The sequence below is a fragment of the Eublepharis macularius genome, chromosome 14, assembly GCF_028583425.1.
Source record: "Eublepharis macularius isolate TG4126 chromosome 14, MPM_Emac_v1.0, whole genome shotgun sequence".
Taxonomy (NCBI): domain Eukaryota; kingdom Metazoa; phylum Chordata; class Lepidosauria; order Squamata; family Eublepharidae; genus Eublepharis; species Eublepharis macularius.
The window spans coordinates 63,598,595-63,613,581 of NC_072803.1; the positions used below are offsets into that span (position 1 = coordinate 63,598,595).

At 44.8% G+C, this 14,987-nt stretch overlaps 1 protein-coding gene across 1 annotated transcript in view; it reads right to left on the reverse strand.

Annotated features, from left to right (window-relative positions):
• AK8 (adenylate kinase 8) overlaps positions 1-14,987 on the reverse strand; it is a 191,834-nt gene that overhangs the window by 110,380 nt on the left and 66,467 nt on the right. Inside the window, exons 6-9 of the mRNA XM_054998122.1 lie at positions 8,420-8,501; positions 6,993-7,064; positions 4,590-4,790; positions 1,493-1,624 (exon numbers count right to left, since the gene is read on the reverse strand). Coding sequence (XP_054854097.1) covers positions 1,493-1,624; positions 4,590-4,790; positions 6,993-7,064; positions 8,420-8,501 — 487 coding nt within the window. The remainder of the gene's footprint in view (positions 1-1,492; positions 1,625-4,589; positions 4,791-6,992; positions 7,065-8,419; positions 8,502-14,987) is intronic.

Below are 14,987 nucleotides of genomic sequence, written 5' to 3' on the forward strand. Positions count from 1 at the left end.
GAGGCAAAGAACAGGAGCAGTGCAGAAAAGCATCTTTGGAGCGCCAAGATCAAAAGGATGCAACCATTTCAGAAAGATTTCAATTAGCCAGAAAAGAGATTACAAGATGATAAAAAATATTCATCACTGCCCTTGGGCAGCTGAAGTCTTCTTGTAACATCTTTGGCAGGACACTGCTCCACTCCCCAGGGGCCAGGCCCCGTCTCCCCCACAAACCCACCCATGGGCTCTTCCAGCTTCTTGACAGAGGTCCCAAGCAGGAACATTCAGGCGTGCCAGGCCAAGGCCAAGCCAAACAGGCCCACTAGGAGAGGAGCAAGGCAAATGCAACGTGCTCAGGCACACCCACGTCTTTATGGTAAAAAGGCAAATCAGTTTCAGTCATTTATTCTTTACCAAAAAAACTCCAGACATTCCTTCTCGTTCAGGAAAATTTCTGGGATAATTTGTTTCATTAAATTAATAGAATGGTTGGTTTTAACACACCTAGGAATCCTAAGGTCTGTTTAGTAGGCTTTATAAATGAATATATCCCCCCCCCAAAAGTTAAAAAACCCAAACAGACCAATGGTGCAGGATATACTTATGCTTGTGAAAATGATCATAGCTAGTCACTGGAAATGTATAAAGAGCAAAAAATGAATCACAATACAGTGAAATTAGCAAAACTGACAGCTCCAGTGCAACTGCACGATGGCAGAGTAGGGAAATCTGACTTTGCATAAAGTTGGCAACCATTTTATAACAGTTAACTTGTATAATTATGCCTTTTTTATAGATATACTTGTGATGGGATATGACCTAAAGGAAAGATTTTCATATTAGATATGATAAAAAGAGGGTATAAGTAACAAGTGTAGTGGAATAACGGGCGATTATGGGTAGTATAGGGTTTTCGTAAAATATACATGGTATCGAGATCAACTGATAAACTATTTAATAAGGGATAGGTAAGCCATTAAATTATTGTAATTATGTTTTGAAAATGAAAGCTAACTGTATTTTAGATTGTAAATGAATGATATGATGATATGGCATGATATATGATGTTGAATGTGACAATGCATTTTGAAATGTTGTGTTAAGCATATAAAATAAAATATATTAATAATAAAAAAGAAATTCCTTCTGATTCATACAGAGTTCCCTGGTAAGAGCTTCTTAAGAAAAGACCATTATACAAGACCTGGGGCTCTGTGGAGAATTCAAACTACTGCAGGTTTCCCTGGTGTCTAACCCATGACTTGCTGAGCTAAATGATGACTACATGTATATAAGTATGTGTGTGAGCACATGTGCTGTTTTGGTCTGAGATGTTAGTTCTTGTTACTTAAGTTTTTTATCACATAATTTTTGCTTTAGTCTGGAGGGGGGGAACCCCACATCAATGGAGAAACAGGAAAGTATAAGAATACAAGAAAGGTAAATGGAGAGAGAGAGAGAGAGAGAGAGAGAGAGAGAGAGAGAGGTGGCCTATTTCCCGAAAACTTACCATTGATCATTCCATATTTCTGAGAGAGTAATGCTGCTTGTAGGCTTTTCCCACAGCCTGGAGGCCCACAAAGGAGAATCCGAGGTGAATATGGGGCGGGTGTTCGAGGTGGAGCTTGGACATGGGTCAGAACTGAAAGAGGGGGAAAGTAGGATGGTGGAAGATTAGACTAGACTAGGAAATGGCGGGAGGCAGAAAGCCTCCTGATGGTCTCTGGCACACCCCAAATCCTGCAGCCCGCTCAGACAACCACAGGAAACAGCTCGCTTCTGTTTATCCCCAAGAAATATCAGCTAACTAGAGAGAGCGCTAAGGAGCTCCTCCCAGCCCAGAATATCCACAGCACAAACAGAACAGGCCAGCCAGCCGGCTTACAAATGATGCTTAATTTGCAGTAAATAACCAAGTTAATTAGGAGTAATGATCCCCCAGACAGTCTCCACATCTAATTATTTTTTTAAAAATCTGTCTGCTTGATACATCAATGGGAAAAAAAACAGGAGGGAGATCTAGAGAGAATTTTTTTCATTCCAATTTTCAATTTATCTCACCGCATTATTAATTAATAATAATTAATATTCAGCCTGCACACATATATTTACAATTCAAGGCATGAATTGTTTATGAATGATGATATGAACTTTTAAATTTAATTAAGTAATTTAGAGATAATTAATTTGTAAAGTCCATTATAAACTTCCAACTTGTTTACTTTAAAAGTGAAGGAGTCCTAATTAGAGATGGGCCTTTTCAAAATGCAAAAGATACGAGGCTATAAACAGGCCATCAACAGATTGTTAGGCGATTAAAAAAAAAAGACATGCTTTGTAGCTGTCGATTTCACCGTTTCCTCCGTGAACAGCCAAAATGAAAGAGATTATTTATATATAAAGATGACAAAGAAAAGCAAATCCAGGATCATCAGATCTCAGTACACAAAGATACATCTTGGAAAGCAAGATTAGGGTCTGCATTTCCCTCCAAAGCAGTCCTTTAAGGGTGCTGTACATACTGCAGATCCTAGGCAGAGATACTGCTAGGCCACCATGTCCATTTTCGTTGGGCTGCGTGGGCTACAGACAGAGAGAAACGTCCCCCCCCCCCCCCCGGCACAGGCGGTGTAGTTTACCTGTTGCTACTGCAGCTGCTAATACAGCCCAGTGGCGACTGGGCTCCCACACAGCAGGTTTCCCTAGTAGCTTGTGTTTTTTTAAATTGGCAGTCAAATAGCATTACAGCAATACACTGATATACCAAAATATGCATTAGGTTCTCTAAAATCCTAGCTTTCATTTTTTTAAAAAGTAAGCCCTTAGCCCATTTTGTTGCAGAGATATGCTTCCCCCCATGTGCCTCCACGAGTAAAAAGAGGCTAGAGACTTACATTTTTTATATGAAAGCCAAGAACTCATAGAACCTGATGCAAATTTTCATATAACAATATATCTATATAATGCTATTAAACTGCTGATTTAAAAAAGAAAAGAAAAACCCACTGCAGTAGGGAAGGGGAATTGCTACCACAAGGGAAATGGCTGATGTGTGGGTGGTGCCAGGGAAATCTGAACTTTTCCACCCACATGGCAGCCATCCAGGCTTTGCTGTGATCTTTCCCAAAACTTCGGAGCAAAGCAGGATTGAGAAGGATTGGAGAAAAGCCAAGGAAACCCTGGAAGGTGCATAAATGCATCAAAATGCTGATGGGAAGCAGGAACCCCCCCCCCCCCACTTCCTAACAGCATCAAACCTGGGGCAAATAACCCTGTGAAAACATCCAGAGACAGGAAACACTATGAAGGCACTTGGAGATCTCTTGGTTATATGACTGTCGCATGCAAATGACTGGATGTGTCCAGAGGAGGGCAATGAAGATGGTGAGGGGTCTGGAGACCAAGTCCTATGAGGAAAGACTGAAGGAGCTCGGAGTGTTAAGCCTGCAGAGGAGACGACTGAGAGGCGATATGATAACCATCTTCAAGTACTTGAAGGGCTGTCATAGAGAGGATGGTGCAGAGTCGTTTTCCGCTGCTCCAGAAGGTTGGACCAGAACCAACGGCTTGAAATTAAATCAAAACAGCTTTTGACTAAACATTAGGAAGAACTTCCTGACAGTTAGAGCAGTCCCTCAGTGGAAGAGGCTTCCTCAGGAGGTGGTGGGCTCTCCTTCTTTGGAGGTTTTTAAGCAGAGGCTAGATGGCCATCTGACAGCAATGCTGATTCTGTGAGCCTGGGCAGATCCTGAGGGGGATGGCAGAAGGGGTTACATCAGTGCTGAGTTCTCGTGGTGTTCTTACATGCCCAGGGTAATGCCAATCGCCACCTTGTGGGTCAGGTAGCAATTTTTCACAGGCCAGTTTGGCTAGGGATCCTGGAGGTGTTTTGCCATCTTCTGAGCATGGAGCAGGGGTCACTGGGACAGTTGTGGGGGGGGGGGTAGTTGTGAATTTCCTGCATTGTGCAGGGGGTTGGACTAGATGACCTTAGAGGTACCTTCCAACCCTATAATTCTATATAATGATATTCAATTGCTGATTTTTAAAAAAGCCTCCTGGTTGCAGGGGGAGGGGAGGAAATGACTGCCGTGAGGACAGGAGCAGGGGAAATGGCTGCTTTGTGAGTGGGACCAAAAAATCCAAACTTCCCCACCCACATGGCAGCCATCTAGGCTTTGCTGCGGTCTTTCACACAACTTTGCAACAAAGCAGGTTTCGGAAAGATCAGAGAAAAGCCAGTGAAATCCCAGGAAGTGCACGAATGCATAATGATACCGTGAGAAATGGGACCCTGCCCCCGCAAGTCATTGAACTCAGGGCAAATAACCCATGTGGAAAAGGGCCACATGTTTGAATGATATAAAAGATCTGTACCCCTTTCCTGCACCCAACCCTTATGCCAGCCATCAGGATGCTAGCGTGGTCAGGTCTAGGAGATCCCGATTCAGACCTGCTCTCGGCCGTGGAGTCTCACCGGGTGACCTTGGGCCAGTCACTCTCTTTCATTCGAGCCTTCTTTACAAGGTTACTGGGAGGATAAAATGGAAGACGGGAGAACGATGTATCCTGCCCTAAGTTCTACAAAATAAATTAGCCATTCCTACCCTGGGAGAAGACATCTGCACATGGCTGGTCAGTATTGATCAGTTTCATCGATTTCTCAAAAGACTGGAGAATACCCGGGAAGTTCCGGTGGTATTCCAAGAGCCGCCTTGAAGTCTCCTCTTCGGATATTCCTTTAGGCACCTTCAAATGCTGCTGCACTGTCTCGTCACTTGGCCAATCGAAGGTTGTATGGTACACCTCTGAAAATTGGACAATTTAAAAGATCCATTTAAACGAGACATTCGCTGAACAAGTAACATAATGAACAACAGTTAGGATATTCAATGAACAAATACAATACGGTATGATAGCACAAAATTTGAAAACAAGCACAAGTCAGGCACAGAGATGAAAACTTCTGAAACAACACAACTAATTTACAAGGCATGTTAAGCAATGTGGAAACTCCCTAGTGGTGCTTATCTCCATCAGCAGACAGTGTCCAATAGCATATAGTCCCTGTCCCTACCAAAGCATCTCTCTGAGCTATGTCTTATGACATGGCCATACAATCTGGGTAGAAAGCCCTCCTGAATAATTCAGTTTTGCATAGTTTGCAGAAAGCCAGGAGAGTGGGAGCTTTCCTGACCTCCTCAGGCAGACCATTCCATAAAGTGGGGGCCATGCATACATACGGTATGTCTGGGAGAAGCCAATATAACAGCTGGGTGATGGTGGGATTGGTTAAGAATGCTCACTGAATTCAACGTACATTACCCTCTTCCTCTCCCTAGCAAGACTGTCTTCAGCAAGACTGTAACAACTGGCTGTGGATGGCACCCATTGGCTAGCATTTGTGATATCACTGACACTTCTCACAGAGTAGTTTTACAACTGCTTTTTAAATATTTCTGTGGGTTTTTTTAAAATAAAGGGAAGAATGAACAATAATAAATGTTTTGCTACCCAGAACTCCTTGGAAGAAAGCAGGATAGAAACCAAATAAATGGCACTTAATTTTGTTTTTTAAAGGCAGGCAGACTAGCTGAAATATGAGGAGAGGGGAGATTGATGTCTGGTCCAGCATTCAAGAAGAGAGCATACATCTATCATGGAACCTACAAATCGGGGAAGAAGCTGAGCTCACACCATGAGAGAAGAACCTGCTGTGACTTCTCTTCAAGTAGCTGAATTCATCCCATCATTTGTACAGCTGTAATAGATGGATGCAAGCCTCGCTTTTAAAACTGTTCCACATCTGTTTTAACCTAATGAGAAGATAATATTGCTATCCTGTTCTTGCCAGGGAAAAGCTTTGGTGATTTACAAGGCCTCTGTCCACCCTGATGGAAGTCACAGGCAACCATATATGGCTGAGAAAGGAGGCTTAATTGATCTGTTCACAGCACAGACTGCAGGCTAGGATGGCAACTAAGCCCCATACTCTGAGGTATGCTGGAATGTCTGGAGGTAAGCTGGTGCAGCACTGCCCACACAGCAACCAAACGGGCAAGGGAAGGAGCAGGGTTCAGTTGGTACCCTAAGCCCACTCTGTGTGTGTGTGGCATTAGTCTGAGGACGTACAGCCCTCAGGATTCTACCATCTTTAGATGTGTCTGTAGGCCCCAAATGGTTCTGAGGTGCTGCCTGAGGGGGGGGGGGTGTTCAATAATAATAATAACATTTGATTTATACACTGCCCTTCAGGACAACTTAATGCCCACTCAGAGAGGTTTACAAAGTATGTCATTATTACCCCCACAACAAACCACCCTGTGAGGTGGGTGGGGCTGAGAGAGCTCCAGAGAGCTGTTACTGACCCAAGGTCACCCAGCTGGCCTAAAGTGGAGGAAGAGCTTCAGTTTTCCTTATCTCCATCTACAGAAATTTGGCTTCAGTCGAAAGATTTAAAATGCAAGGCCCGTTTCGCACATACAACAACAGGCGGGGTGGTCCCTTGAAAAGACTGCTAGCGAGTTCTGTTGGTGCAAGCGGCTCCACTTGGTGTCTGGTGAGTTTCAAGGCAGGATCATGTAATACTGAGAAAGCAGAGGAGTTGTGTGCTGGGGATGGCCCCAAACAGTTCAATGCCTGAGGCAGAAAATAAGACCTAAATAATTCACCATTTACTTATCTTTAATGGTACCTCAGAGTTGCCTGCCCAGTGAAATGTGGTGAAAGTGTCACTAGCACTCTGTGGGGACTTGTGCCGCAAGAACAGTGTGTGCAGAATGGGCTCTGCCTGCTGTGAAAGGGAGGACAGAACAGACCCCCCCACCACCACCCCCCTCGTCCGCTCACACACACTGGCCAAGTCGCTCTGGAGCACTGGTGGCCCTGAACCCACTAAGCTGCTAAAAACTTCTCTGCTCCTACGTTTGCCCTGCAAACCCAAACCCCTTATCCGGCCACTCCCGGTCTTTGTTTGCCATCTCCGCAGAATATCAAGATGGTAAAAGCACCTCCAGTGAAGACATCCACTCTTTTCCCAAGATTCCTCTCGATCAGCACCGTGTCTGCAGCATGAAGCACCACTAGAAAATGAAGGAACAATGAAAAATATAGGGTTGAGATTACTGCGGGCCTTGGTATGTTCAAAGGGAGAGCAGCCATTTCTTGTTCCTCCTCCCCACCTCTTTTGCTGCAACCTGAAGTCTGTCACAGATGTAAACGCGCGCATGCGCACATACACAAACACCTAAGTCTGCAACACCACCTGCTATAGCTCATTTGAATATAAACTGCCAATGGGGGGGGGCTTCTCCATCATGCCCTGAAACACTGCTGGTGCTCCCCTCCCCCGCCCATCTTTTTTCTTCCACTAAACATCCCGCCTGGTGAAGTGTTCCGGCTGGCCCATCTAGTCCAGCATCCAGTCTCACACGGCAGTCACCCGGCTACTCTGGAAGGCCAGCAACAGGGCACAGAGGCCAAGGCCGTGTGTTGCTTTCTGGCACTGGGATTCAAAAGCTTACGGCCTCTGAATGTGGAGGTTCCCTTTCGTCCTCATGGTTGGTGACTGCTGATAATAATATAGAACAGTCTGCATTTTTTGTAAATACAGTTTTTGTAAGTGTTTAAGGTGACTTTCTGGATGCATTGCCAAAATGAGGCTTGCTGAAAAAGTACTCATTTTACCTCTCTTGAAGATGTACTATTTTTGTCTCCCTTTCCATGAAGTTTATCTGAAAATGAAATCCTGCTCTCAAGTCATAGCAGACTTACGGCAACCCCTGGCGGAGTTTTCATTGGCAAGAGACTAACAGAGGTGGTTTGCCATTGCCTGCCTCTGCAACCCTGGTCTTTGTTGGAGGTCTCCCATCCAATTACTAATCAAAGCCGACCCTGCTTGGCTTCTGAGATCTGACGAGATCAGGCTCTCCTAGGCTATTGAGGGCAGGGCAGGGCCAGCTCCAGTGTCGCTGGCACCTGAGGCAGCTTAAGGGCTGCCTCTGTGCGTGCGCATTCACTGGACTGCGTGATGATGTCACTGTGTGTGACGTCATCACGCAGGGCTGGTTGCGCGCACGGGGGGCCTTCCAGCCCTCCCATTCAGCTGCTCTGTGGGCCACGCGCAGCCGGCTGCCCTGGCTGCCGGCTGCGCCTGGCCCGCAGAGCAAGTGAATGGGAGGCTGCCCGCTCAGCTGCCCCACGCTGCTGCCGCCAGCACATATTTCTGGCCGGTGGCGGCAGCAGCAGCTCCGTGGTGCATGCCCCTGCCCCTGGGCTGGCGCCCCCTCCAGCACCTTAGTGCCCTGAGGTGGCCGCCGGGCTGGCATCAATGGGTGGGCCAGCCCTGGGTCAGGGTATAATTACCTATGAAACTGTTAAATAATATATGAATCAATGCCAGGAACCATCTCTGAGAAATTCAGGTTAAAGCTCTTACCAACATGCCTGGGAATAATCCCCTTTTCCTGCAGGGCTCGTGCAAGTTCTCGGGTTTCAGGGATCCCTTCCATAACCCAGCCCTGGTGGACCAAGACACAAAAGAGTTAATCATTTAAATAAAGGGCATATTACAAGAGTGGCAATAAAACACAGTGACCAGATACAGTGGCCCACACTTATAATCCATATTTCTGGTTCACAGAAGGTGCCTGGGGAGCTCACTCTCCAGGGCCACCAAGAAAGGACAGCACAAAGGGGACAAAATTCCTAGAGCCCCTGCTCGATCAGAGTGCATAGAGACAAGCAAGTGACATGACTTGCTTTCAACTGTTGTTTGGGCTTAGTCAGGATGATGGCGGGGGGGGGGGCAATCTGCCTGAGGGCTCCTGGCAACCAGCTCCCTGCTCATCTAAGGCAGGCCATATGGAAAATGTTCTTTGGGTTTCACTTGTATAGCACACACTTACAAATCCCCTGCCTCGAGCAACACCAACAACATATGCTGCAGGTCTACAGATGGAAATATTTCTAGAAATTCTGAAACCATGGGGGGGTAGGAACCACCCCCTCCCTTTTTTCCTGGAAAAACAGAAGACATTTGCTGAAAAAATACACACACATGCACGCACACACCTAGACACACAAACATCTTGCCTTTCTCCCAGTGGGGACCCAAAGTGGCTTACATATTTTTCCTCTCTATTTTATCCTCACAACAACCCTGAGGGGTAGGTGAGACTGAGAATGTGTCACTGGCCAAAGGTCACCCAGCAAGCTTCTGTAGCAGAGTGGAGATTTGAACGGGGGTCACTCAGACCCTAGACCATCACTCTAACTACTGTACCACCACTATGCAATACTTACTTTCCAATAAATCCTCAACTTCTTTTACTGATTTAATAAAATGCATCATATATAATACGTTACTATTGGCATATTTATGGAATTTAAAAAGTATAAACGTCTTCATTTTCTGTAAGAAAAATTGCAAATATATCCAATATTTGGAAAAAAAATTACAAATTGCTCCACCCTGTGCTACCATAGCACATGTATCTTGATTTTTGCCATTTGCGAGGCAAGAAAAACTAAACATTGAAAGCAGAACCCATTCTGTAGTAGATAAAAGAAAGTGTATTATTTGGATAGAAACACTCATACAGTCACAATAAAGAGGACTACTAACATGTTTGGATATTTAAATAAACTTTGTAAAATTGAAAACACTGAACTCTTTATTAATAACCATATTAATTGTTGACAATTATTTACAACTTTAAATTTTTTTGAAAATGTTGCATATGTCTACACAGTATACATAAGAGTTATCAGTAACTAATGCTATAATCGTCTTACATGTTTTGACTAAAATCTGGTCTTTCATTTCACTCATTCCAAATGGGAAAAAATAGGAGTTATCTCCCAGTGTTCTTATTTGAGTGATCTCCTGTACGTTTACACTAATGGGTGTGCGCCTGCAATGATTCAGAAATGTTTAGAGATAACTTTTTGGTATGAATGCAGCCTTCGAATGTGTATGCTTCAAGGGGGAGGAGTCACACTCTTCCACTGAGTTCCTTCTAAATATAGCAAGTACACCGCAACAAATTAAAGGCACCTACTGTGGGGAAATGGGCTTGTTTAGTGAATGAACAGATGACCACTTGAAGAACAAATGTTAGAGGTAAACAACCTCTTTTTACTTCTTTGGGGTCTCTGTGCATCACACTGTGGGGTACAGACTGGCAAGGTGACCTACCTGGAGGTGGGAGAAGGTGCACTGGAGCACAGAACAGCTATTCCAAAGAAGAGTTATCCTAGACTCACTCTTACAGAGCATAATGCTTGATGAACGTGGTTCATTTTGCCCAGCTCATAACTATGCACAACTCTGAAAGTGATATGTCCTCTGGCAAAGGCTGACAATGCTGCCACTGCTCTTGTGGAATGGGCATGAAGAAATTATGGCAGAGCTTTTTGTGAGCTCACAACAGAGCTGAATTGCCTATATAATCCAAAGACTAAATCTTTGTTGATAGTGGTTTGCCTTTCTTGGAGCCAGCCCACCAGAAAAACAAACAGTCATCCTATCTAAAGAAAGAGGTCCAGTCAAGATAGGAGAATGCCCTCCACACATCCAGACAGTGTAGTATGAGCTCTGTGTCTGTAGTTGGTGATGGAAAGAAAGCCAGGACTAGAAACTGATTTAGGTGAAAATCAGAGGTAGCTCTGCATTAAAAAACCAATCTCCAGTCTCAAGAAGACCACCTTCTTCCAATACAATCAAAGATATGGAAGATGAGATCTCAGTGCATAAAGTTCAGATACTCATCTATCTAAAGAGATAGCAGTGAGAAAAGCTACTTTGAAGGTCAGAGGAACGACATCTGAAGTAGCCATGGACTTGAATGGTTTACTTATCAATTGTATTAGGACCAACTGCCGATCACATGCTAGAGATGGAGTTAGAATTAGAAAACAGAGCCTAACAAGGCCCCAGAAGAAATGTTTAATTATAGGTTGTTGAAAAAATGACTGTTCTTGGAGAAGAAGTCAAAAGGTAGGGACTGCATCCAGGTGGACCCTGAGAGATGAATGCCCTTGTCCTACAGACTGAAGATGGGAACAGGTATTCTATGACAGACACGGGTGAGCAAGTTGAGAACTGAAGTCCTGTTGAGAAATGAAGATGGTGAACCATTTCCTTTTGCTCTTGTTGGATCTCCTAGTAGATGACCTCCATGCATTGATAAGGTTCTTCAAAGCTTCTGGGATCACTTGGTTGGCTAAATCCTCCAGGCTGCTATGTGCAGAAAATATGGATGCAGGATTCTGCCATGATGCTGAGACAACAGGTCTTGGGTCCTAGAGAGAAGGATGTAACAACTCGTAGACACTTGCAGAACCTTGGGGAATGATATCTGGCATGGCCAAGATGGGGTGATCAATATACACTCTGTGCAATCTCCCTAGACTTTGTTGTAAAACCATATTAAGGGTCACCATCCTAAATTTTCGTACTCTCACTGATTTATTCAGTTCCCTTAAATCAAGTCCTTTTCCCCACCATCCTTTTTATGCACCAAGGAAAATCTAGAGTAAATACCCCATCAGGATTCCGATATGGGAACCCGTTGTATCATCTCTTTCTGCAATAATGCTGCCAATTCTTTTGCTAGATCAGATGAAGAGTTTTCTTTCTGTTGAACAGGAAGACTCAGACTTGGTAAACAGTCAAATTCAATTTTATAACAAAACTGAATGTTACTCAGAACCCAAATATCAGAGGTGATTAGATTACAAGCTGAAAGGTACCGGGAAAGCCAGTCACCAAACACTGTGGGATGTTCTGGTTCTTCTAATCAGAATTGCTTTGCCTGTTGAGCCAGCTCCTTGACAGCTGAAGGATTATGACCCTGACTCTGCTTTTGAGATGACTTCCTCCTCTGATAATGCTCCTGGTGAAAAGGGATTGAGCGATTTTGAGGATGCTGGTGTGGTACCTAAAATAACTACTCCTGTAGAGATGTTGCTGACTATAAGGAGGTCTCTGATCAGATTGTTATTTTGGAGGTAACTCACCATATGACCTTGCCATTTGTTTGTCTTTTCTCTTCTGCAACAAGTACTCATCTTTCTTACTGGAAAACAGTGTTTGACCTTTGAATGGCAGGTCCTTGACTGTGAGTCTCCAGAGGCAAAGCTGTCAAGTGAAGCCAGGTATATCTCCTGAATACCACTGCCAATGCCAGAGCTCTGGTGGAAGAGTCCACCACATTTCTCCCCGTGTTCATCTGTTTTTTGGACACTTTTAGGGCTTCTTCTTGAATATCTTTAACCAATGCTTTTTGGTCCTCAGGTAGGTGATTGTTGAAAGTTGCCATCTTATTCCACAAAAAAATCTTGTATGTTCCCGTTATTGCGGTATAATTCGCAATTTTCACATTGAGAGCTGAAGTGGTGTATATTTTTCTCCCTAAACTGTCCAACTTCTTCCCCTCTTTCAGTGGGAGTTTAGTGGGGTCCCTGCCATTGTTTAGATTGCATTTCCTCAGTAACAACAGATGAGTAAAAAGTAAACGGACAGACGTCCTCTCTAATTTTATACAGACCCCCTGCCTTCTTAGATGTGGGCAGAAGCGAGGCTGGTTTTTCACATTGTGAGGACATCATTTCCACAAACCCTTTGATAATCAAGAAGACAATGTTGGCTGGATTTCCTGAATACAGATGTTGGAAGACCTTGTCCCTTGGCTTGGGCTCAGTGGATGATACGTCTATGTCCAATGACTTTGCCATGAGAAGCATTTGCTCAGTATAAAGACAAAAAAGTCTGTGGGTGAAACTCATCCGCCTTCCACTACTGCCTCGTCAGAGGACAAGTTGGATTGCATGCTTGGGCTCCTGTCTTCTTGATACAATTCATGATCCAGTTCTGAAAACTGGAAAGCCATAGATGGCTTAGTCATGTAGTATAGGTGTCTCTGCACTCTCAATTGCATGAACCCCTCAAATGGAGACCCAATAGATTCTGCTCTATATGTGTACCCTAGATCAATGCCATAGGCAAATTGTGCTTCATGCCAGAACCATGATAGGCAGTTGTGTGAGCAGCAGGGTTGCTGAACATCTTGCTCCTGAGCCCAGGATTTTTGGGCTGATGTTGTCTTAGGCAGTTCACCCTCTTACTCTGATGAATATATAGACGGTGATGTGGAATGTATTGATGGAGTACATAGTTTCTCAATAACTTCAATCTCAGGTGTCTCCCTTTGTCTATTCAATGTCTGTATGATTGCCTCACCCAATTTCTGGGAGTGTCTAGATTTGGATCTAGCCTTCTTCTTAGGAGGTTCCGTATATTCCAGATTCTGTGTCTCCCTATCCCCGGGCTGGTCCGCACTCAGAAGTGAAGGGATAGCTGCTGACATTTGGGTCCCTTTAGCCTGCCAAGTAGAAGTCTCCTTCGACTTCAATCTATGTCAAGCCATTTGCATCCCAATAGGTTCCGATAGACTTGGAGAAGTTGGAGCCTGGTGATACTGTCGGTTCCAAGGATGTTAGCCTCTAGGTTTCAGGAGTCAGATGACAGTGTCTAACTTGGGCCATCAGATCTGACGGACTCAAAGGTCTCAACGTCGAGATTGCTAGTGGTGTCGGGTGACGCGGTCAGACCTGAAGGGCTGTGAGTCCCTGATATCGAAGTTGTTGTGGGAGTCGGATCCGACAGTTCGGCCAATTCTGCAAGAGCCGAGGATTTTGCCATTTTGGTGGCAGGCCCGTTGGAAGCTGAAAGAGCTCATTCCCATAACAGGGCTTTGAGCCTTGTGGCTCTTTCCGCCCATGCCTTGGGGTGAAATTCTGACAGTGCTTGCAGGCCGGAATGTTATGTCCCTCCCCCAGGCAAATGAGATACAAAGAGGGTCCACCCATCCACGTCATCTTAGTGGAGGATTGAGAGCATCTCTTTAAAAAGGCTTTATCTGCCATTCTTACAGAAAACAGCATCTCTTATGATCCAATTCTTCCACTGTTAATAAAAGATCTGATAGAAAAACGAGAATGCCTATTCAATGGCCAAAAAGCTGCAGAGAACAAGCATAAGCAAAACTTCAACAGGAAAGAAGAAACCTTAAGAATGAACAGAGCATGGGCTCCAGTTCTGAAAAACACCAGGCCAACAAAACACTCCACACCCGACAGTAGCACTGCAGAGAAGATTAGCACATCAAGCACCAATCCATATGCAAAAGAACCTCCTCAGGATACAGTGAAGCCTCCCGCCATTAGCATTCCACACCCTGGGAAACTCTTACAGAATGACTCAGCTCAACCCCACCCCTCCTGAGTAGATACAAATGACCTACATCTTTTCCACACTGTGACACTGAGAGATCTCTGTCTTTTGGTGCTACACCTCTGAAGATGCCAGCCACAGCTGCTGGCGAAACGTCAGGAACTACAATGCCAAGACCACGGCAATACAGCCCGGAAAACCCCCAACAACCATCGTTCTCCGGCCGTGAAAGCCTTCGACAATACATCTGCAGAGAACACTTGCAAAGAACCTCTCTGACCTCTAGAGTGCAGGCTGCTTTTGGTGGGAAGTCTGGGAGGACACGTGGCCCCTAGTGGTCTTCAGAGCTGCAGAAACGTCACCGATCAGCAGGCCTGCCATGAGGGACTGCACAGAAGACCGATAATCAACTACTGAGAGCAGAAATCCAAGCCCTGCTGTGAGCTAGGTGTCGGGCTCTATTGCTTCTTTCTGCAGGAGGGAGTCCATCTCCTGTCAGAAAACAGGAATGGGTGTAGCTGGTAGGAATACAGTGAAGGGAGGGATGAGAAGCTAACTCACTTGCATATCCCAGACGTATTACGGTCAAGACCCAATGGTCTGCGGTGATCTTCTCTCAGGCTCAGAGAGAGCATCATAAAAGAGGCACCAGTGGAGAAAAGAAGTTGTGCATAACCTCAAAATAGTTTCTTCTGGCCCAAAGAGGGTTTTGATTGGGTGGAATGTTCAGAAATTGATGGAATAAGACTTGTGCGACAAAGGCGGTCAG